Raw genomic sequence first — 23875 nt, 5'->3', positions numbered from 1 at the left:
TGTGCTCCTACCCAAGGTGGGACCTCCGAAAAAACCATCACAGGCTGCTGTGTTCATGATCTTATCAGAGCCCAGAGGGTGTGTCCCAAAAAAGGCAGTCTGCTTGTGCCTGGAAATGGGGGTCTGACCTCTGAGCTCACCTGGGCCTGAAGAATGGGGGGCTCCCTGTCTAGCTCTGAGTGGTGGAATCCTGTATCAGTAGAGTCACCTTACTGAGATAGAGAAGGTGGCAGGGATTTGGGGTAAGCTGGTTTGGGAGATTTCCAGCTGTTTAAACCAGTTTGGAGTTTAGGGGAGAGGTCACGCCTTAAGGCTGAGCAGAGTTGTGCTCAGAGGATTCCACCTGCTGTCAGACGCGCAGTGCCAACTCTGACAGGTTCTGCCAGCAACCTGCTTGCTAACTGGGCAACGTCCAACTCCAATCATTTTCTGTAATGTCCCATACCAAAAAACACATCCTACCTACCTCGGACCGTCTCAATTCTTTCACAGAACCCGGGCCAGGCCGGATTGGGCGGTGCTCTTGTCAATCACCCGTTCAAGCGTGCAGGGAGCCCGCGAGTTGGAAGTCCACTTCCGGCGGCGACGCCGGGCCGGCGGGGGGCGGAGCACAGGCGGGAACCCGGATGGGCGCCCTCTGGCTGTGGTTCTGGCGCGGCGCGGGGGCCGCCGGGAACCCGGAAGGCCGCTGGATGGCTCGCGGGGTGGTAGGCCCGGCCTGCGTGCGAGGTAAGACCTACTCCCGCCGCCCTGGATGGCCACTCGGGCGGGGGCCGGTGCTGCGGTGGCCGGCGCGGCGGTTGTCGCTCTGCTCTCGGCCACGCTCGCGTTCTACTGGCCGCTACTGAACACAGGTACCCGGCCGCGGGTCGCTTCTCCGGACGTGCGAGGGGGAGACCCCGCCGAGGGGTCTGGGGGCGCGCGGAGCCGAGTGGCCCTGCAGGGCGGACGCGCTCTGGGCGAGCCGGGATTCCCTCTCGTGCCCTACAGGCCTGTGCGCGGCCGGACGGGGAGGCCTCTTGGCTGCACGGGCGGGCCGGGATTTTAGTGGAACTGGCGCCGGCGGGCCCGGGGGTGAGGAGGGCGCCGAAGGGCAGAGGGCGGTGCCAGGGAGGGAGCCGTGCGGACGGCCGCGGTGCGCGGGGTCGGGGTGAACCGGGGTCGGCAGCTCGGCGCAGGGCCGCGTCTGCATTCCCGGCTTGAAGCTCCAGTCCCACTAGGCGAGAGATGGCCGTCTGCACGCAAGACCTGCAAGTTCTTGGACGCAACGGACTGGATACTGCAACGCCGCCGTTCGACCACGGGTGAGGACTGGACCGGCCAGGGCACCTCCTTCGCCCACCCGGGGCCAGGGCGTGCATGTGCGGGGCTTCCCTCGGGGAGTGTGCGGCTAACCTGAGTTGACACCCACAACCGGGAGCGCTAGCCAGACGACCCCGAGGGCCCCATCCCTGGCCTTGGCTACTGGACTGTAAACTTACTTAGCTGGTCTTTGGACTTCGAGATGCCCTTTGAAATAGGACAGGATGATGTAGAGGGAATTTATACATGGATGAATTTCCTCTACATCATCATCCTGTCCTATTTGAGACAGAATCTGCTAAGTAATTCTTCAGAGCCTCATACCTCCTCATACAGTCTTTTTCTGTTTGCCTTGCAGACATTAGCTTCTAACATCTTTTATACAGGTGGAGAGTGTATTGTGATCTCATTTCTCACAAAGTGAAGAGGTTGTTGTTATCCTCCTTTATATATTAAATAGAAGGAGGTAGACGCTCTGCAAAAGTGAATGACTTAGACAGGATTTCCTAAACAGTAAGAGGCTGAAATGGTAAAACGCACCATTTGCTGTAGTCATTAGAAAGGTTTTACCACACACATATGTTGAGCATGGTCAGAGAATAATTGTCAGGGAGTTCTGGCTTTTTCTTTTTTAGCAGGCTAGTTCTGAATGTATGGAGTGGCAGTGAGAGGGTTCCTCAGCCTCTACACTTAAGTCACACCAGCAAAGGTGGGCTTCTGAGCACCATTTTATTTAGAGAGTCTTTAATTTGGTAGCTGTTTGAGCACCATTTTATTTAGAGAGTCTTTAATTTGGTAGCTGTTTGCCTTAAATTCACAGATTATATGATTAGTTAGCAAGGTTTTTCTTTGTTTTCTGCTTGTTTGAGGTTTCGTGCTCTACTGGCTTGCCAAGCTTTTACCATGAAACAGGTAGGGTTCTGTATTACTGACTTCTCATCCAGACTTCAAGGAGCATCTCAGTTAACTTAAAGATTGTTGTCAGATGCTCTAAATTACTTTTACTTCATGTTAGCATGAAGCACATTTAGCAGAAACAAGTGGTGGTACTCTTTCCCAGCCATGCTACTTTAAAACAAAACCTAGCTCAGAATTGTTCTGAAGACAAAGTTACTAAATAGGATAAATTTTAAGTCTCCTCTTGTCAAGGCTTTTATATCCTTCAGAACTTTGATATTTATATTTGAATACTTCTGTGGGTGAGTCCAGTAGTGATGTCAATAAGCCAGTTGAAACTGCGGGTTCACTGTTCAGTGTTGGGGAATTTAACTGCCTTGTTTTGGTGCTTTTGCCCAGGTGAGTGGGACAGAATGCTGGGGCACAGTTTGGATTTGAGTTTGCAGTCATGCAGTTCCAGTTGGAAAGTGGAAATGCTATACTTCTTATTTTGCCTTCCAATGGCAACATTTTGGTAAAATAGTGTCTTGTGGACCGGTTTATCCATTACTAATTACAGTTCTCTCCAGGAGGCTCAGTTTCCTTATCTGTAAGAGGAAGATAAAGTGGCTTTTAATGAGGAGAGTGAACCCAGACGCCTTCACTTCATCAGACCGTATTGTGTGTGTGATTGTGTACCAGGCCCTGCCTGGAAGCCAGTGTGGGCGCGACGCTCTATTCTGTGTAGGCAGAGGGTAGTAGGGTGGTGATTCCCTGCTAAGCCGCGTGTGAAGACTTCCTTACTGTCCAGTCCAGCCCCTACCCTGTGTGCTTGGCAGGTTTCAGAACTCCATGTGTAACAATAGTTACTTTACCTTTGGTATTACCTGTGATTTTTTAAAATTACATAACAAGCTGCTATCAGCTGTTGCATTATGCTTTCAGAGTAATTTTAAAGTAACCAGCATCTAAAGTCACTTCCCCATGCATGCATCTTCAGCTACTCAGTGTCTGGGGGTGCTTCCTGTACCCCAGGATTCCTAGAGCAGCTCTTACTGTGGCACCACAGCCTGCACTGGGATCTGACAGTCTGAGACGCCGCAGCAGAGCAGAAGGCAGGGGAGAGTCTAGCATTGATGTGTGCTGGTTAGGCTGCTGTGAGGTGATGTGATTTGTAGAGTTTTGGCTCCAAAATACAAGTTCTATATAAAATAAAGGACTAGCTCAAAACAGGATTTTTCCCCAGCTTTTCTTTCTGGGTACTGTAACGAGTGCTATATGATTGTAGTGTGTGTTTTCACACCATCAGATTATATATTTTTGGCTTATGGTAAATTTTTTAAAATGCTTAACATAGTGTAGGTAAATCTGCCGTACAAAGTGGATTAAATGTTTGTATATTGTATTTCTTTTTAAGGCCCTTAATGTCTTAGCGTTCTAATAAAGCTAGTTTTGAAGTAAAGGAAAAGTATGTGTACTTATCATTATTTGAGTAACAACAAAAATCATCATTTGCTTTAAAACTTGGAGATGTTAAACCTTCCCCTGCCCTGTTTAGCACATCTTTCTCAACCAGAAAGATGAGAAAGCTGCTATACCAACGTGCCTCTGGGTGAAAAGGACCAGAAGCTTTTACAGCCAAGTGTGGACACAGAAGAGACATTTTTGCATCTGAAGAGCAGAATGGGCACTTGGAATCAGCGCTCAGGTGCTGTTGCTGGCAATCCCAGGCCAAAATTCCCTAGGCTTCCCATCCCCATCCCCCCACAACAGCGCCGCATGCCGCCAGGTGTGGGGGTAACATGCTCTACCAAGGCAGCAGCTCCTTCCCTTCCCCTGGGAACTGCACCTCAGCTCCTAGGGACAGCTTAGTTTCAACATTTGTGTCCAATCTTTCTTGGTAACGTGCATTATTTCAGCTATGAGGCAACGTGCAGGGGAGTTGAACATCATCAGTTCATGATACTTGCCCCTTTTGACAACAAATATTTCATGGCTTCTGTGATGAGCAGACATTATTATAGTGAAGACTTACTCGTCGTATTTTAACTTCATTTAGAAATTCAGTGATGAAACTATAGGTTAAATTTTATTGTGATCTGCAAACATGCTGTTTTTTTTTTTTTTTTGGCCGGGGCTTGGTTTGAACCCGCCACCTCCGGCATATGGGACCGGTGCCCTACCCGCTGAGCCACAGGTGCCGCCCTGCAAACATGCTGTTTTAAAGAAAGAAGTATGTTTGTGAAAACTTTGGAAAATGGATTTTTACAAATCTTTTATGAGCATTTAAAAAGATAGAAAAATTATGGAAATTAAACTGATAGAAGATGTTTGTTAAGACATGCAAAATTTAAAGCATTTTATATATCTTATTTGAACTGACAATAAAATCACTATAATTTCCTCCATACTGCCTTTGCTAAATGTTTAAGTTCTTAAATTATCAAAGGCTGCATAGTGTTTATTCAGTTATAATACTGATTATAATTCTTAAGTAATGTGAAGTTACACTACTTCCCGGGAGAGTTAATTGAAATGTTAGTTTGAAACCTGCATCTGTACAACATAATGGAACCAGCTTGGTCTTGGGAATTGTTTATATGTGGCTAAGTGCTTCATATAGAAAGGGATGGACAGTAAACCCCAAATGTAAGGCACCCGGAGCAACCTTTGAATGACTGGTAGGTTTGTGTTCCATTTTTCCAATCCTAGATTCTAAAAAGCGGCTGTATTTCTCGTTCTGGGAGTTTGAAGGAGTGAACATGATTTCAGATTCCCATATTAGTTAATCATGTTACAATGCTAGTTATTTTAAGCAAGTGCATGTCAGGCATTTTTATAATTGTAGATCATCAGCATTCAGGGAACCGTCATTACATGTAACAACTCTGATTTCTGTCAAGGAGCTCATCACAGGGAACATGGGGTGGGAGGGGAGCGTTCCCACTGTTGAGTGAATGTGCAGAGAATGGGCATCCTGGGGTGCAGATGGGCACACAGGAAGTTGAGGGGAGGAGGAAATGATAGCAGCTCTGTACCCCCAAGGCCAACATCAGGTACACGTCACAAGGGCAGACTGACGCGTGATGACGGGCCTGGGAGTCCAGGAGCCAGCCACACAGTAGTGCAGAAAGCCTCCTGGTGTCCTGCTGGCCAAGGGCTTATGGTGATTCTGTGCCGACTCTCCTTGCTGTTCTGGTTTGGAAGAAGGTGAAAAGTCATGCGAGCTGATGGGAGTTAATAATACCCTTTCACCTTAGAGTCTGGGTGTCTAGCTATCAGCTGAGGCAGTTACTGTCCTTCCCTTTATATACGAAGCACTTAGCCACACATAAACGACTCATTAAATCTGTCACTTGGTGTATTCTCACTGTAAAAAGCAAGGAAGAAAGCCCCCAGTCAACTTGGTCTTCAGTGGGACCTGCAGCATAGCTAGTTTTTCTCAGCTGCTGAGATAATTAAAAGGATGACAATACTGATTTTTGTCTAAGAAAATATTGTTACATATATACATACACATACACTGATATATCTGGGCTCTACAGGTGCATCAGTGTTTGTCTCACAGCTGAGCTCTTAAAGACAAAATATACAACAGGAAGTTTTTCAAGAAAGGCCGATTAAAATGTAGCTATTTAGAGAACTCAGAATGATCACATCATTGTAAATGCCACTTTGAACCCAATTTAAGATATATGCTGTATTTAGAATGTCATTTCTTGGTTGTTGAACATTGGAAATACAGTTGGGAGTTATACAGGAATCAGATTTTTGAGCCTAACAGCAGAAGGTAGTAAATGTGGCTTGCTTTCCAATTTGTAAGGAGAAGCAAGACCCTACTAAAGAGAAGTTGAAATGAAACAGGTTATTAATAATGCACAATTTTACTTGGTATAACTTTCTGGAAGATTAAGTGATCTTCCAAAATTTGGTACATTTCAAAAAGAAACTTGGTATATTCAGCATAATTTAGTGGACATCATTGGCCTAAGAAATAAAACCTTTGGGTAAAAACCTACAGTAATCATAGTAAGTCAGCTTTGGGAAGTGTTTTGGTGAATGGCATATTTTACATCCATCCTTTAGTCCAGTGGATAATTTACTGTTCTAATTTTTCATTTTCCTGTTTTTCAGTTTTAGAAAGAGCATTTTCCAGACATAAGTCACATTTGGTAAAGGATATGGAACACCCTTTTCACTTGGTGAGAAATATCATACCTCCTCTGTCTGCCAAAAAGCACAAAGGGCAAGATGGAAGAATAGGCATAGTTGGAGGCTGTCAAGAGTAAGTGGCAGATGTCACTACCTGCTCACCCACCTGTCCTCCAGTGTCTGTCCAGTGTGACCCAGGAATTTTTTCTTTTTTAAGACAATCTCACTTGGTCACCCTAGTTAGAATGCTGTGGTGTTTTAGCTCACAGCAACCTCAAACTCTTAGGTTGGAGCAATTTTCTTGCCTCAGCCTCCCAAATAGCTGGTACTACATGCACCCACCATAATGCCCGGCTATTTTTAGAGATGTGGTCTTGCTCTTGCTCAGACTCGTCTTGAACTTGTGAGCTTAGGCCATCCACCCGCCTCGGCCTCCTAAGTGCTGGGATTACAGGTATGAGCCACCGTGCTTAGCCTCAGTAATTGTTTTTAGATGTCTGATAGTGATTACGATTTTTGGTGACACCATTTTTCAGGAGATGGTCACGTATGTGAGGGGACGTGTTAGCATTTGTTTCTCACTGGCTTGTTTTGCTTGGTTAGTAAACTCTTCATTGCTTAGGGTAGACATCAAGTTGCTCATCTGATGCCAAGGGCAGGTCTCTTCCTGTCTGTGCTTGAAGTGACATTAAACATGGAGTCACAGGAACCCAAAACAGGCAGCAGCCCTGGTTGCTGTGTGCAGTCCTTTGCTTGTCACAGGTGCCCCCGTCTGGCCTGTGCCGCTAGTTACTCCCCGAGGATGGGGCCACCACCTGGGAGCCTATGCACTGTGCTGAGCTCATGGCCCCTCTTCCTCCTCTCTGGGCAGAAGCCTGCATTCAGCTCTTCATCCTGCACATTCACGGGACAGATGCTGCAGTCCCTCTAACCAGAGGTTGACTCTCCAGGTGGCACAAAGGTTTTTGTTTGTTTGTTTTTTGTTTTTGTTTTTTGAGACCGAGCCTCAGGCTGTCGCCCTGGGTAGAGTGCCATGGCATCACAGCTCACAGCAACCTCCAACTCCTGGGCTCAAGCGATTCTCCTGCCTCCACCTCCCAAGTAGCTGGGACTACAGGCGCCTGCCATAACGCCGGCTATTTTTTTGTTGTAGCCATCGTCATTGTTTGGCGGGCCTAGGCTGGATTCAAACCTGCCAGCTCAGGTGTATGTGGCTGGTGCCCTAGCCGCCCACAGGCGCCAAGCCGGCACAAAGGTTTTTGTAATGGACTTGTTCTGGTTCAGGTCCCTGTTTTTGAACATTTCCTGAGCACAGGTGCCATCTGTGCCTGTGCCTCCTGTCTCTCCGATCTGTTTATAATCGTGTCTGTGTTATTCATGCCTGTATTATTGATAATTTATTTATTGGTCATGTGCTTGTGTTATTCTCAGAAGATTTTGACTGTAAGAATTTTCTTTTTAGGTATACTGGAGCACCATATTTTGCTGCAATCTCAGCTCTCAAAGTGGTATGTCTACTTAGAACTTCTTTATTGGGGTTTTTCTGGTAGACCTGGGTTACTTAAATGGAGTTTTGATGGAAATCTAAATAACATCCTAGAATAATCACAAGTAATAGAGCCAACTTTAAGTGTATTTTGACTTCTGGTGCAGTGACAAAATTCTGTGAATTGGAACACGTATTTTTCAAAAAATAAGGTTTTATTTGTGTTGTACTTCACCAAAATGATTCTGTGATTCTGGGGTGCCTTTTTGGTCCTAGCTTCAGCAGTTTGTGCCTTTGAAACAGTGGTTCCTTCCCACCATTTAACCAAGTCCTAGTGGCCCACTGGGGCAGGTAATAGGCAGAGCTCAGTTGGAGGGGGACAGGCCCCATTGGTCTAGGCTGGGGTCGTGGCCTGGCCCTGCCTCTGAGGTGGCAGCAGAAGTCTGCCTTCCTTTCCAGGCATTTTCTTGTGCTACACACCCTTCCCCAGGCCACCAGCTGAGGTTTAACTGGTGTGGTTTAATACTCTTCCCGTGTGTACAGTGAGCACCGTGTCACGGGTGCAGCTGGATGTGTGTCCAGGGCTGGGCCAGTGGCTTGTGCCTACTTCCACCTGCGGTGCCTGTTGACCCGTCACTAAGTCGGCCTCTTGTGCTGTTCCCAGGGTGCAGATTTATCCCACGTGTTCTGTGCCAGGGAGGCCGCACCTGTGATCAAGGCCTACAGCCCGGAGCTGATCGTGCACCCGGTTCTGTGAGTCAGTCCACACAGCTTCTTTGTGCTCGCACCACCCCCTGCTCCGAGTTTGTCAGGGTGTCCGTGGAAGTGGAAGGAAACCGTGATGTGCCCGTTGTTCTGCCATCAGGATGAGCCAGGTGTGGCCAGGCTGGGAGCAGCCAGGCTGCCGAGTGGTGGGCCCAGTGCTGTCTGCGCAGGCACTCTGCTTGTCAAATGTGGCTGGAGTCTGAGGTCCAGGCGAAGGCTGGCCCTGAGGCCTGTGTGTGGACAGAGTGGGAAATGGCAGAAACCACAGGTCCATCATGAGACCCTGACGGGCACGTGCTGCTGGTGTCAGTCACTGGCAGCAGACAGAACCAGCTGCCTGGGGGCTCTGGCTGCCCATGGCACTGAGCCCCTGAAATGTGGCTGGTGGGGCTCAGGAACTGAATTTTCTCTTTGTTTAATTTTATGTGTGTACTGGCCCTGCTGTGCTGGGTAGCACCATCCTGGAGACAGATAGGGCAATGTCAAGTGGGGAGAGAGCCCGCAGGAAACGGAGGTGGAGACAAAGTGGGACAGGGACATAAGCTCTGTGTGTGTGTGTGGGGGGGGGGTTGTTGGGGGCAACACAGACTGACCTTAAAGAAAGCCCTGCAGGGTCCTCACTGAGGCCCTTTCATACCAGGGTGCGCCAGCTTGGGGTGAGGGACTGTGGGTATGTCAGGAAACCAAGGGGTGCAGGGTAGGACCCCTGTGCGCTGCTGGTGACAGGTATGGGGCAGTTGAGACGGTGAGAGGGGACCTGATTCTAGACATATTGGAAGTTCAGTCTCAGGATCTGCTGGCAGAATGGATGGAAAAGGCAGGCGTCATGGTGCCACTGGGGGTTTGATGTAGCAAAGCTGTCCTTTCCAGAGATGAGAGCGGATGGTGGGATGAGGATGAGGGTGGGGTTGGGTGGGGCATGGCTTAGGCTGCCTGTCAGCTGCTGGATGTCAGGTTGATGGGGGCCTTTGGAGGGATTGACTTAGGAGCTAGGAACGTGGACATTTGTGAAGCTAGGAGGTGAGGATGTGGTCGGGGTGAGAACAGGTGGGAGGCACCCAGACCAGGGAGCAGAGGGGGAAATCAGGAAGGGGGTTCCAGAGTCACCAAAGGTGTTTCCAGAAGTTTCTAGAAGGGCCCATGCCACTCTTGGTGAGTTGAGATGAGGACTTAAGCATGACCGTGTGTCTCATGTCAGAGGGTCATTAGTGATCTTGACAGGGGAGCAGAGGGGACAGAGGCCTTAACTAAAGTGGGCGCTGAGAGGTACGATGTGAAAATGAAGCTCAGCCTTGCCCCGAGTGAGAGCATCTGAGGAGCTGCGTCTCGTGGGGGTGCAGAGTGTACATCAACACATTGGTTTGTTTTAGAAGGCAAGGATGATCTTGAGATGAGCCATGATGTCTTACTCTGACTTACTTAAAGCGATGAAAGCTGGGCATCTAGATCAGGGCCTTAAAAATCTACACCACTCTGGGTTGTCTGGGTGGGATAGAAAAGCAAAAGGAAACAAAAAAAGAAACCAGTCTGTGGAGAGCGGCAGAGACGATGGTGGCCCATTGCAGGGTGGGGTCTTGTTGGACCCAGAAATAGGGATGGAGTGCCAGAGAGACCCCAAATGTCCACACTTGATGTGTGTGTTAGTACAGAACCACTGTCCCCTTCTAAGTCGTCATAATCTGGGCGTTGTGTGAGACGTCTGCCTTAAGGGACTGAGAAAAGGCTGGGAACCTTCTGTAAATTAGTTTTTCAAGATAAAATGTTCAAGCACATGAAACATTTTGAGTAAGTCCTTCTGCTCTTCCTTTAGTGACAACCCTGATGCTGTTCGTGAGGTGGAAAAGTGGCTGCCCCGGCTGCACGCCCTTGTTGTGGGCCCTGGCTTGGGTAGAGAGGACGCTCTTCTGGAAAACGTCAAGGTAACGAATGTGAAAATATTAACTCTCCTCATGACAGACTTAACTCTCAGGTCTCACGAATTCAGAACAGAAGCATAAACTCCATGCTGCTGTTCAGTGCTGCGTGCACCTGGAATAATTCAGATGAAATCGGGGTTTGACATGTAAGAGGAACTAACAGAGGTAGAGATGAGACACAGGCTGGCGTGAAGACGTCCCTCAGCCCGGGCACTGGCCACATGTGGGCCAAGCAGAGCTGGGGGTGGTCGGGGGTGCAGGGTTGCCCGTGTGCTCCCACCTGGTGTGGTAGGACGCTGGGCGGGACTGAGTGGCACACAGGGTTGCATTTGGGTTCGGGCCCACCTCCAGTCCCCTCCTTGCTTGGGGACCCTGGCTGTTCGCTCAGCCTCATGGGCCTTCATCCTGCCTTTGCAGGGTGATTGCACCCCCAGGGTCACTGTGGGCCGAGTTGGGTAATGTCCTCTGTCCAGTTAGGTGCACTCAGAGTCACTGTCTCAGATGACTGACGTGAGTGGGGTGTCCCGGGAGGCGGTTAATCTAATTGCTTTGTGTTTGCTGCACGTTGTTCATTTAGATAAAAATGCAGGATTCTGTTGGTCCCACCTTTGTGGTGTTAGTTAGCTGGGTTCTCTGGAAAGCTCTGTTAGCCTGACTTTTTAGATGCCACCCCACCCTTTACGGAGGTCCTCCCTGGGGCCGGGAGAACTTGGGCTCAGGCCCCACGGGCTTGTTGGTGTGTGACTTTGGCCGCTTTCTGTCCTTGCTTATGACATCGGGATGAAGGCTCGGGCCTGCTGACACACACACATCCACTCATCATTTATTATTTGTGATACTTATTACTTAAAGTTCATCTGTGTACCTTAATCTAAAGAGATGACACTTTTTCTTATTATAAAATATTGAAATGTACCCAGCTACTTAGGAGGCTGAGGCAAGAACATTGCTTAAGCCCAATAGTTTGAGGTTGCTGTGAGCTGTGATGCCACAGCACTCTAGTGAGGGCAACGCAGTAAGACTCTGTCTCAAAAAAAAAAAAAAAAAATTGAAATGCAAATGAATACCCTGGGATTGGGGAAAATAAAAAGATGGGATGGCAGCTGGCCCTGTGATCTGTGTCCTCTGACTCCCGCTGCTGCCTTGCCTGTGGTCACCCTCCTGGGTAGACACATCTCAGGGTCTTCTGAGACTCTCTGCTGAGTGCCCCAGATACCCGTTAACAGGACTGCTGGAGAAGACATCGTGTGAGGGAGCTGGGTTCAGGTCTGATCCCACATAGGTACTCTGGTGTGCTCACGTGTGTGGGGCCCGAGCCTTAGATGCAAGACTGCACTTGAATCCTGTTCCCCAGAAGGTCTACAGTCGTCCTGAATGTGCCCTCAGCCCTCTGTAATGGCTGCTGTGGGTCTCTGAGGCCCTAAAGGTTCGTGGTTAATGAGGCAGCTGCTGCTCGTTCAGGATAGGTGCTTGGTGGGGCTGCACACACTGCGTGAGCACTGCACATGCGACAGCTCTCTGGGGCCTTGTGGTTTTGAAGACGTGGCGTTGGCCTGCAGAGCACAAGCCACTTGTCAGGTGGCTCTGTCAGGTCTTTGAACATTTGTTCATATCCTTTTCCCATTTTGAAAATGGTTTGCCTTTTTACTACTGAGTTTTTAACATATATTCTAGATAGAAATCCCTTATCAGAAATAGGATTTGCAAATACGTTATTTTGTGGGTTTTCACTTCCTTGATGGTTTTGCAGCCCAAATGTTTGCTTTTGTTTGAGTCCAATTTTCCCTCATGTTTTTGGCATCGTATCTCCAGTTTTGCGTAACCCTAGGTTTACAACTATATTTTCTTTTCTTTCTTTCTTTTTTTTTTTTTGGCTGTGACTGGGTTTGAACCCGCCACACCTGGCATATGGGGCTGGTGCCCTACTCCTTTGAGCCGCAGGCGCTGCCCAACAACTATATTTTCTTTTAAGAGCTGTATGATTTTAGCTCAAATACTTAGGTCTGTGATCCGTTTTGAGCTGGTCATTGTACTGTCAGGAAGGCACCAACCTCAGTCTTTTGCACAAGGAAATCCAGCTGTCCCAGCATCGTTTGTTGGAAAGACTGTTCTTTCCTCCCAACTTGCCTTGGCATCACTTAACCCTAAATTTGACAGCTTATTTCTGGACCCGTCTCTGTCCTATTGATCTATATGTCAGTCCTTACACTACCCACTGCCTGGATAACTGTGACCGTGCAGGAAATTAGTCCTTTCACCTTGGACACCCTCAGACCTAGATGCGTTCCCAGAGTGAATCAGCGTATTGGTTTGCGCTGGGATTCTGGTAGGGGTCGTGAATCTGTAGGTGAGTGTGGGGAGTCCTGCTGCCTTAACAATATTAAGTCTTGCTGATTTGTGAGCTGGTTTTGAACCTGAGTTGTGTGCCTCTAGAAAGAAGGTGGGCTCCTGACTAACACTTCTCACACTGTGCTTTCTGCACCTTGCTCTTTCTAACAGTGTGTCCTTGAGACTTTGCAGGCAGATACGTAGATTTCCAAGTTTGTGATAGCTGCATCATAATTTGGACCTACTACAATGTACACAGCTTCATTTAGGCTGGTTTCAGCTTTTTTCCTATTCTATCAGCAATGTCTTAAACATTTCTATGTATTTCCTCCACTCTTGGCTATTTTCGTTAAAATAAATTTCTAGCAGTTGCATTGCTGAATCAAAGGGTGTGGATGTTCATGTTTTTGAGAGAAGCCCCGGGGTTCTCCAGGTGGTAGCAGCTTCCTTTCCCGTGGGTGGGTGCCCTTCTGCTCTGTGATGTTGCCGAGCACTGTTAGTCCCTGGAGGGGCTCTGACTGCCTTGTTCAAATGCTGCCCAGTAATGTTGACTCTCAGGGTCCAATATTTGAATATTCATTTAAGCTACTGTTCTTTGTAAATAAGTTAATGGAAAAAAAACACAAAGGCACAAAGATGTCAGGTTGTTGCCAAATAACTGCAACACAAAGTCAGAAACTGATCAGACGTCTGAATTTAGGGCAAGCCTGTCAGTTTCAACATAGAGGCAAAATGAGGACAAAGAGTTTTCCATGTTAAAAAAGAAAATTAACCTCCAGGAAGGCTCATGTCCTGACTCCAGACACACTCCTAACGCTTGGGCAGACATCAGAGCAAAATACAGGTGTTTTCTGCAGCTGGACTGTTCATCATGTAGTGAAGACTGAGCTGGTGGGGTGGGCTGCCAATGCTTTGCGGGTTTTCAGATGTCATTTTCAGAATAAGTTGTTTTTTTTTTTTTTTTTTTAATTTTTATTTATTTATTTTGCAGTTTTGACCAGGGTCGGCATTTTACATTTCAACCTGCGTGTTGGAGGGAACAACATTCAAACTGTAACAGAGTGGGCTGGCGCTTAGGGTGATCTTCTCAGAGTGGGCTGGTGCCTGGGGGCATCTTCTTAGAGTGGGCTCAGGGTGATTTTCTCTCTGGCAGGGCATCCTGGAAGCGTCTAGGGCCAGGGGCATCCCTGTCATCGTGGACGCAGTGAGTGTGGCCTCCCCCTCCCAGTGTGGGGCCCTCTGAGGCCTATCCAGTGAGCGTGGGTCCTCGTTCTCTGCAGGATGGTCTGTGGCTAGTGGCCCAGCAGCCGGCCCTTGTCCAAGGCTACCAGAAGGCCGTGCTCACTCCCAACCACGTGGAGTTCGGCAGGCTGTATGACGCCGTGGTGAGTCCATGGCGAGTCCGTGGCCTTGCTGATGGTTCATCTCCCAGTTGGTGGATCTTTGATCAGATGGGCTGCAGTGTGCTTGGCTGGGGGCCAGCAGCCCTTCCTGCTGTACACCCTGGGGAGCCCCTTCTCTGTCCTGCAGTGATACCTCTGACACATTGGGATAGCCCTTGCTTCGTGAGGCTTATGGAGACAGAATACAGAGGCGGTAGTCCCTGCACAGCATATGGGTCATGAATGTTAGCTGCCATTATTCAGATTGTATCACTTCTGCGAGCCTTTCAAAAGCCACCCGTGGGTGGCATTCTTTTAACTCTGGTCTGACCAGGGTAAGGAGTGAGTGCTTTGTCCCATCTACTTGGGAGGATTGGCCGCAAGTGATCACCAGGGCTTCCTCCCGCCTACTCAGCCTTTATCAGGCTCCCAGGTGGCTCCCTTAGGCACAAGAATGGAGATGGACAGATGGGACAGGGCTGGTCACTGTGTTGTATGTGGTGGGCTCCTTCTATATGTGTTGTTTTTTTCTGAGTTCTTGATATGTCATTGTAGCTGGGGGGTCCTGTGGACAGTGCTGACAACCACAGCCCTGTACTGAGGCTGAGCCAAGCCCTAGGGAATGTGACTGTGGTCCAGAAAGGAGAGCAAGACGTGATCTCTGATGGTCAGCAGGGTAAGTGATGGCTCCCCGCTGTGTCATTGTGGCCAGGCTGGGTGTGAGCGTCCACATTCATGTCTGTGCTGACGCCCACTCTCCTGTCCACATCCCTGTCTGTGCTGACGCCCACTCTCCTGTCCACATCCCTGTCTGTGCTGACGCCCACTCTCCTGTCCACATCCGTGTCTGTGCTGACGCCCACTCTCCTGTCCACATCCCTGTCTGTGCTGACGCCCACTCTCCTGTCCACATCCGTGTCTGTGCTGACGCCCACTCTCCTGTCCACATCCGTATCTGTGCTGACGCCCACTCTCTGTCACATCCGTGTCTGTGCTGACGCCCACTCTCCTGTCCACATCCCTGTCTGTGCTGACGCCCACTCTCCTGTCCACATCCCTGTCTGTGCTGACGCCCACTCTCCTGTCCACATCCGTGTCTGTGCTGACGCCCACTCTCCTGTCCACATCCGTGTCTGTGCTGACGCCCACTCTCCTGTCCACTCTGTGCAGTGCTCGTGTGCAGCCAGGAAGGCAGCGGCCGCAGGTGTGGAGGGCAAGGAGACCTCCTGTCAGGCTCCCTGGGCGTCCTGGTGCACTGGGCCCTCCTTGCTGGGCCTGAGAAGACAAATGGGTACGGCCACACCTTGGCTCGGCCCCCCGCCCACCCCCACTGCCTGCTCTCTGCCAGCTCTTTAATTAGTAGCCCTGGAGACCTTCCAAGTGACCCAGGGCAGAGAGGTTCACCCTCCACTGAAGCTACTGCTCTCATCCCAGCAAGTTCAGTGATCTGCCCTCTGAACAAGATGACAGCAGACATGCTGACTGGAGGCCCAGGCACTTGGCCTTGAAGATGAGGGTTTAACAGGCAACAGAATCCAAAGATCTAGGCTCTGGGCCCATTTCTGTTGTCAGCAAACTTGGTGAATTTGGCCACTTAGCCCCTCTGGGAGCCTCAATTGCTGTGTGTAAACCCATCATGGTGACATGGTGGCTGCATGCACTGGTGTGGTGCACCCTGGGCCTGGGAGTATGAGCCTGTGGTCTGACGGCCTCACATGGTATCTGCTGGCTGTGGGTGTCTCAGCACACCTACACAGCAGCCCCACTCACCAGGGACCTTCCCCCTGTAGGCAGCAGTGGCTGCAGGAATCTGTATTCTCAGACCTCAGACACCTGTCAAAATGTATATAATCAGTTAAATTCTGTGTTCCAATTGTGTCTATGAATGGGTATTTTTACTTGCCTCTGTCAGGGAGTATCAGTATCAGAGGCTGATGGCTGTTTTAACTGAAAAAGCTGTCTTTCTGAGTTACCACCTCAGGGTCCCAGATTGAAACAGGAGCTGGTGCCTGTGGGAGCTGCGGCCCAGTGACCTCCAGGTGCTGGTGTCTGGGCCCAGGGTGCGAAGGGAGGCCTTTGAGCCCCGCTTCCTGCAGCTTCCTGCTCACACCCTTCCCTTCCAGGTCCAGCCCTCTCCTGGTGGCCGCCTTTGGTGCCTGCACACTCACAAGGCAGTGCAACCACCAAGCCTTCCAGAAGCACGGCCGCAGCACCACAACCACCGACATGGTGGCCGAGCTGGGGGCCGCGTTCAGCAGCCTCTTTGAAGCCTGAGCATGCAGACAGGATGACGAGAGGCACCAGCTCAGGGACGGTGCCATCTACGGTGAAACTTCTGGCCCACCGGGGGCTTTGGGGTTTCCTTAATTGTAACACAAATGGGCGGATTTAGAGAATTTAAGAATTCAGAAAATTCCAAGTTTGGGCCACCTGATTCATAGTTGGAGATGTTATGATGACACTAATCAGAGTTCCTAAAGGTTCTTCTCAGTAGTGACTGAGAAGACAGGTCACATGGGAATAGACCCTGAGCTGACTCTGAGATCAGCAGGCCGCTGTGGTCTCCACCGGGCACGTCCTGTTCCTTTGCCCTCCCTCGCAGGATCCCACCCGTTATCCTTAGGGGTCTGGCTGGGTCCAGAGAAGGAGCTGGCATTCAGTCTGCAGCTCATGTGCGTTTATTAAGTGGTGATCTGGGCGGCGCCTATGGCTCAGCCAGTGGGGCGCCGGCCCCATATACCGAGGGTGGCGGGTTCAAACCCGGCCCCGGCCAAACTGCAACCAAAAAATAGCCGGGCGTTGTGGCGGGCGCCTGTAGTCCCAGCTACTCGGGAGGCTGAGGCAAGAGAATCGCTTAAGCCCAGGAGTTGGAGGTTGCTGTGAGCTGTGTGAGGCCACGGCACTCTACCGAGGGCCATAAAGTGAGACTCTGTCTCTACAAAAAAAAAAAAAAAAAACTATTAAGTGATGATCAGGTTGGATACATGTTTTTAAATGGTTGTTTGGTTAATTTGTTGAAATGTTTCAGGATAATCAGTGGTAAATCTACCTGGGAGATCCTTCTGTAGGCACCAAGGGACCGGAGAAGGAAACATGACCCTGGAGGGGCTGGGCAGGGAGCAGAGACCCCCCTCTGTCTGTGTTCTATGCACCAAGGTCCTGTGACACTGGCAGGCCCCAGCAGGACAGACCTGACACACGGGCTGTGCTGTCTTGGGGTTTGCTGGGTCTGGTGGGGCAGAGATACCAGGGAAGCTGGCGACCGTGTCTGTAGCACGGCTGTGTCCTCGTGGATGTTTGCAGCGCATTAGAGAAAATGCCCAAATTTCTGTGAACGTCCTACTGCATTGTTAGCCCCAGGTGAGCTTCCCGTGTGTGCGTGAGTGGTTTCCTTAGAGCTCCTGGCTGCTGCTCCCTGGCCCTGGCTCAGGGCATGCACAGCGTGCCAGTTCCCCTCAGTTCTTTTGCCATGATGCTTTTGGGTGATGCTCTGTGATTTCATTCAGGACTGCTTACAGATGGATTCTACTTCCTTTAAAATTAGCCAACTTCCAGGATTTTAAAAAAATGATCGCTACCACTCATTTCACAGCTGACTCTAGAAGCTTCACTGTCTACATGTGAACTCCTGCAGATTTTTCCTTTGGGGAATTGCATACAAATTCTGTAACTATTAAAAGACAGATCTGGTTTATTGAAGTGTGGTATTGTGTATTTTTTCTTTAAACAGCTAAAAATAACCTGTTTCCTAGTCACATACTAGGCAGATAAAAACACACAGGCTGTCTGCCCCGTGTTGTGCTTGTCACCAGCACCTGCCAATATCCCTACAATCATTTAAAGAATAAGCTTGAAACATAAGCACTTCTATCCACGGGAGATAAAATTAGCAAAGCCACAGGTTCTATCCTTGTGGTTTTTATCACTTTAATTTTTGCTCTGAATAGGTACAGAATCCCTTCGCTTAAAGAGAGATGGGGAGCACATCTGAGTGGCCAGGATGGATTCTGCTGGTGTTTTTCAGATCAAGTTAACTGCTTCTCTGGACCAGGAGAGTAACGGAAGTTTGTTATGGGGTTGGTGAGGAAGAGGCCGTTGCAGGAGTCTGACCCCTGGTACTAAGTGGCTTTGGGTGTCTCACTACAAGGTACCCTCTGGGGAACTTTCCGGTGGATAACTTGAAACCACTGTTCTTATCTGTAGAGTGAGAAGATCTGTACCTTGGGGTCACGATTAAACATCCTACATGACTGGATGCCCAGCCACGTGCTTGCCTGCAGCTGTGCCCGGGATGAAGGGATGCCAGCCTTGCAGTGTGGGGACAGCAGGCAGGCCTGCCCAGCATCTGTGAGCCTCGGAGGGCATTGTTCAGCAGCTGTGGCAGAAAAGTTGGAGACGGGAGCTTGCAGGCCAGGAATGCAGCCACATAACACTCAGGACCCTGCCTGGCCCTCAGGAGTCCTGTCTCTCTCACCTCTCCATCTTGCCCTCGCCTGGCTCTCCCAACCTCTCTGCCACTAACCTTTCTCAGGCCCAGCCCTGACCCCCCCACCTGCTGTTCACACCACAAGAGCCAAAGTGACACCAGCTGCCAGGATGTTTACTGTATAGCCAGACTGCAGGCAGGTTCTAGTCACCTCTAAGCAGAGACAAACACGGTGCTGGGAGGGGAAGCCACCTGGTCCATCCTCTAGGCTTCAGACGGGCCACGGCACCGCCCACCTTCCACTGCCCCGGCTTCTTGCTCTTACTTCCACATTGTCTGAGCTGGCTGGGCCAGCTGGTCTCACTGCGCAGTGTTGGTACCTTAGGTTAGATTTTTAGGCCCAGTCATGACACCAGTGGGACGGTGTTGGTTTGCTCTATTTCAGTGTTGGCTGGGAACGCTGAATATAAAGTTGTGCCATAGGAAGCAGCAGCTTCACTGAGCGGCTGGGTCCTGGCACCCCACCCTCAGCTCCCTGGCTTGGGGTCTCTCGTCGTTTGACTCAGAAGCTCCCACGTGGAGGTTGTACTGCTTCTGTCCTACAGAAAGGAAAGGAAGGTCCCAACTGAGCAGACACCACTGTGTTCAGAGGTGACGTCCAGCATGGTGCCACGTGATGCTTTCACTGACCTGACCCTAAGGGAAGCAGCTGGATGCTTTAAAAAGGGGGCTGATGGGCCAGGCATGGGGCTCACTGCTGTGATCCCAGCACCTGGGAGGCTGAGGTGTGGGGAAGTGTGTGGATCTCCTAAGTCTCAGCTTAGGAGTTGAGACCAGCCTGAGCAAGAGCAAGACTCCAACTCTGCTAAAAAGAGGCGGGGGGGGGGGGGGGAAACTAGCCAGGCGTGGTGGACACCGGTAATCCCAGGTACTCAGGAGGCTGAGGCAAGAGGATCACTCAAGCCCAAGAGTTTGAGGTTGCTGTGAGCTATGATGCTACGGTACTCTATCTAGGGGGACAAGAGTGAGATTGTCTCAATCTCAGCAAAAGGCCCAGAGTATAACTTGGGTATACAAACGAAGGCTTGGCAGGACCTAAATCCTCAAGAGACACCACCCAGTTTGTGTCTTCTGGCTCTGACAGGACCTGCCCCAGGGTCCCCCAGATGTGCCATGGGATGGGAACCCATGGGGAAGCAGGGTTGCTCTGGTAGCCTGCTGTCTATGCTGCAGCTGTGGGTGCTCACCTTGATGCTGATGCCATGGATGGCAAGGTCCCGGCGCAGGACATCACAGGCCTCCAGCAAGGGCCTCCTCTCCAGGAGCTGCTGCCGCCGGGCCTCCCCGGGGGCTTCTGGTGTGGTCAGTGCAAACTGCCGGACACTCTGCCGGAACCGTACCAGCTCCTCCACCACGCTGTGCAGGGTAGCCGCGCTGCCATCCTCTGAAACACACTGAGCCAGCACAGCCACGCTGTCAGTCTGCAGGGAGGGAAGTGCCCACTTGAGGGCACCAGGCCAACACCCTCAGCCCTGTCCTGTCCCTGAGTCCCTGGAGCTAGCCTCTTTCTGGGAACAGTGCTGGGTGGTCACACGTCTCCACTGTTCTCTCTCAGCTGGCTAACACCCACTGGGCAACAGGGAAGAGCTGGAGTGCAGATGTGAGGGCCGTTGCCCAATAGGTGGGTGTTCTTTCACGTCTGGCTATGACAATGAAAGCAGAGGTGCTCGCTGTAGCCAGACACTCAGAACCATGGAGACACTCTGTGGCCCACATGTGCTGGGTTTCAGCTGGACATAGCTGGACACCATGGACACACACAGGTGTCCTTTCCCGTCCAGGCTGTCCTCCCCTTAGGGTGGCTCTGGCAGCTGCTCAGGAAGGGCTGCTGGGCCCAGCTGCCACAGACATGTGTAAAATGAGACAGACCCAGAGCAGTTATAACCCTGGAGTCAAACTATAGGTTGTCCCAAAGGTTGCCACACACACACACAGGGAAAATGCTAAATTGCAGCTAAATATACCTTTATTTACAAAATATTTCCCTAGATGTGGATATAAAATATAAAAAGCATGAAACATATAAAATATGAGTTAATGTTTCCCATCTCTGGAGACCTTTGGAACACCCTGTACTTAAACCCCATACAATTATTGCTTCCACAACAAAAGGTGATTTTTGTTACAAAAATGTGAGCCCAAAGCAGAACCAGACATTGAGGCTTGGCTGCTAGAGACTGATGAATAAGCTGTTCCTCACCAGGCCCAGGCCTCATGTCCCTTCTCTTACTGCGTAGTAACGTTGGGATGCCTCACCTCAAACAATGCAAACCAAGGCTGTCTCAGCCCAGTAAATGTTTCTATGTGGACGGGTGAACAGACTCAGGATAGCCCTAGAATGGATGTCAAGCCTGCCTGGTGATGGACAGGTGTATAAATAAGCCACACTTGGAAACTACCACCAAGATGCCAATCATCTATGAAGAGCCAGAGGCGAGCCCAGCTCAGGCACAGCCAGCAGCCCAGGCTCCCCTGCAAGGATGCAGGGTCTCCGGGGGGCACCTGTACCCCGTCCCAGAAGAGCCCGGAACCATGTGGCAGAACCGTGGGGAGGTCCAGATAAGTCAGGGACACAGATGGCCCCCAGGGCTCCTCCCAGCCATATAATTGTAAAATATGGTGGTGATGGATTTAACTTTTCGAACAAAGCAGAAAACCTTCAGTCTGTACTGCCGTGTACATAAATAGATGCTCGTCTGACCAGGAATAGGAGGATCAAGGTATCTTCACAAAAGCTTCTTGCTTACCAGGAAGAACAGGGTGAAGGTGCCAGCAGCCTCTGCCTTATTACACAGGCAGGGAATGTCACCAGAGAGGCATAAATGGGGCTTGTGCCCCTCCCAGCATGCTCAGGGCATGGCTTCTGGAATGTACCTCCCAGAGGCACAGAGCCTGACCCTGACCACTAGACACCAGGTGAACCCACACTGAGGCCCTTCCACATGGAGCTGGCCCATGTCGAGGTTAGGAAGGTCAAGGGAGACTGAGGACCATCCCAGGTAGAAGGAGAGGGATGCCATGTGACCACAGCATGGGCTTCTGAACAGACCATTCCGCCACAAGGACATCACCGGGCCCGCGGGTGAAACCTGAAGTGTCTGGAGAGGCCAGTCTGTGGGAACACACAGTCTCGGGCAGGGGGCTCAGCCCAGGGCTTATCCTCAAGTGGTTCAAGAAACAACATACATTCTCTTCTTCTGCATGTGACTTCTCTCACATTTTAAGTTTTTATTTTTTTTAAGACAGTCTCACTACATTGCCCTTGGTAGAGTGCCGTGGCATCATAGCTCACAGCAACCTCCAACTCTTGGGCTTAAGTGATTCTCTTGCCTCAGCCTCCAAGTAGCTGGGACTACAACCATCCACCACACGCCTAGCTATTTTTTGTTGCAGTTGTCATTGTTTAGCAGGCCCAGGCCGAACCTGCCACCCTCAGTATATGTGGCTAGTGCCATAACCACTGTACTACAAATGCTGAGCCACATTTTAAGTCTTTCAAAACAAGTGTCCACAGAGCTGACAAGTCTGGCTGAGCCCTGTGCTCACAGGGTTTGCAACTGGGAAGTGGCACCCCACATTCCAATTAGTGAGTGTTAGCACTGAGTGTTTCCAGGAAAGTAACATTTGTAAGCAAATTAATTTGGTGTTGTATTTACCTGCTAAGAGGGTAAAGGTTACTGTACCAACAACCAGGTGATTCCATGATCAAGCACATAAAAGGACTTACCTGCTGATTTGCCAGAGAAATTCCAATAGTCCCAAAAAACTGTTCAATGTAGGAGACGATGGCGCCAAATACTGCTGGGCTTCTCGGGCCGCCCGGGTCCTGTAAGGAAGCAGCCGACAAAGGCTCTCAGCACAGTTGGATGCTGGCATGCCTGGGAAACTCAGGGTGAGCTTCAGGGCCACTGCTGTGGGGCCTTTTTGTTCAGCTTCTGTCTTGGAAGGGGACAGCTCCGCCATCAGCTGGCCTTGCTGGCAGAACGCACGGTGTGGGTGCAGCAGGAGTCTCTAGCACAACAGTTCTCAACCTGTGGGTCGTGACCCATAGGAACCGTATTAAAGGGTCGTGGCATTAGGAAGTTTGAGAACCACTGCTCTAGCACCTCCAACCCAGTCTGTATCATTGGGGAACGGTGGTACAAGCTCACCATGGTTGATGATGGGCTGAAAGGGACAGTGGGCTCTGATGTGCAGCAGGTGGAGGGTGAGTGGCAGGCAGAGGGTGAGTAGGACCTGGGCTTGATTTCTAAGTTGGAAAATGAAGAAACCCTGACATGTGGCTCGCATCCGTCAGAGGCACAGATGCTCGCGGGACGCCAGCCTTCATTCCTGGGCACAGGTGCAACAGACAGCTGCAGGCAACCAGGCCCCAGGCCTCCCTGTAGCCTGAGCAGGGACAGGGCAGACAGGAGGCCAGGGATAGCCTTAGGGAAGGCCACCTGGGCAGAGTGCACTCCTGTCCACTGGACCTGCCCTCCCCTGCAGTGCTGGGTGGTGTCTGTGCTGTGACTGAAGTGCTTGTGCCCTGTCCACCAACCAGTGGGGTGGCCAGGAGACCATGGCCCTACAGTCTGCCTATGCTGGTTGGACCACACGTATATCACATAGGCATGGGCCCTGCTGGCTTCACTGCCCCCAGGTCACCTGCAAGCTTGCAAAAGATGCAGCCTCCCATCCGGAATCTGCTATTAAAATACACACAGAGCACAGCCAGAGGCAGAGCCCTCCACCCAGGCCCTGAGCCAATTGGGGATTTGGACCAGAACCTGTGAATGTTACCAAAGGTGGAAAAGCCACCAGGGTGACCTCAAACAGGGTCTTCAGAACTGCGTCACCCTCCTGGGTCCTGGAAGGTTGCATGGCGCCCAGGAGAGTTCCTCCCAGGACCAGCACCTGCCTGATAGTCCCCGTCCCTGCCCCAGGTTGTGGCAAGGGGACCCTCAAAAGTACTCAGGAACCAAAATCTGCTGCCCTCCACCCAACACTGCAAATGCCCCCAGGGACTAGCAGTTCAGGGTCAGCCCCACAGGCAGACTGCACAGTGCCTACAAGAGGGGAGGTGGGTCTTTCCCCAGAAAGTTCTGCACAGACGCTGTCTCTGAACTGTGTAGTGGTACCTGTAGTCCCAGGTACATGGGTGACTGAGGCCAGATCACTGGTTGAGGCCAGGAGTTAGGAG

At 50.6% G+C, this 23875-nt stretch overlaps 2 protein-coding genes across 7 annotated transcripts in view; one reads left to right on the top strand and one right to left on the bottom strand.

Annotated features, from left to right (window-relative positions):
• Positions 1-597: 597 nt before the first annotated feature.
• Positions 598-17906, top strand: NAXD (NAD(P)HX dehydratase). 3 transcript variants are annotated; one of them, XM_053563527.1, is made up of 10 exons: positions 598-729; positions 6313-6463; positions 7793-7838; positions 8481-8569; positions 10392-10500; positions 13979-14029; positions 14106-14210; positions 14763-14883; positions 15378-15498; positions 16331-17906. In XM_053563527.1, exons 1-10 carry the CDS (start codon positions 627-629, stop codon positions 16479-16481), a joined length of 1047 nt encoding a protein of 348 aa, XP_053419502.1. In that variant the 5' UTR covers positions 598-626; the 3' UTR covers positions 16482-17906. The 3 variants fall into 3 exon arrangements, with proteins under 3 accessions (XP_053419502.1, XP_053419504.1, XP_053419503.1); XM_053563528.1 differs by having other exon boundaries at positions 653-854; XM_053563529.1 differs by lacking the exon at positions 13979-14029.
• Positions 17907-18095: 189 nt separating this feature from the next.
• CARS2 (cysteinyl-tRNA synthetase 2, mitochondrial) overlaps positions 18096-23875 on the bottom strand; it is a 55969-nt gene continuing 50189 nt past the window's right edge. For 3 of the 4 annotated variants that reach the window (XM_053563526.1, XM_053563524.1, XM_053563525.1), the window contains 3 exons: positions 22421-22519; positions 19881-20087; positions 18096-19232 (listed from right to left, as the gene is read on the bottom strand). In XM_053563526.1, the coding sequence (XP_053419501.1) occupies positions 19161-19232; positions 19881-20087; positions 22421-22519 (378 nt within the window). In that variant the 3' untranslated portion in view covers positions 18096-19160. The remainder of the gene's footprint in view (positions 19233-19880; positions 20088-22420; positions 22520-23875) is intronic. The other variant, XR_008374599.1, reaches the window with a different exon arrangement.

Source organism: Nycticebus coucang, chromosome 15 (genome assembly GCF_027406575.1).
Source record: "Nycticebus coucang isolate mNycCou1 chromosome 15, mNycCou1.pri, whole genome shotgun sequence".
Taxonomy (NCBI): Eukaryota; Metazoa; Chordata; class Mammalia; order Primates; family Lorisidae; genus Nycticebus; species Nycticebus coucang.
Note: the sequence above shows the minus strand (reverse complement) of the source record. Positions and strands in the feature narration are given on the sequence as shown.

Coding starts and splice junctions, on each gene's coding strand:
- NAXD (XM_053563527.1), top strand. CDS start 627: ATGGGCGCCCTCTGGCTGTGGTTCTGGCGCGGCGCGGGGGCCGCCGGG. Junction 14,030..14,105: donor TCCCTGTCATCGTGGACGCA/GTGAGTGTGGCC, acceptor CGTTCTCTGCAG/GATGGTCTGTGGCTAGTGGC. Junction 15,499..16,330: donor GGGCCTGAGAAGACAAATGG/GTACGGCCACAC, acceptor CTTCCCTTCCAG/GTCCAGCCCTCTCCTGGTGG.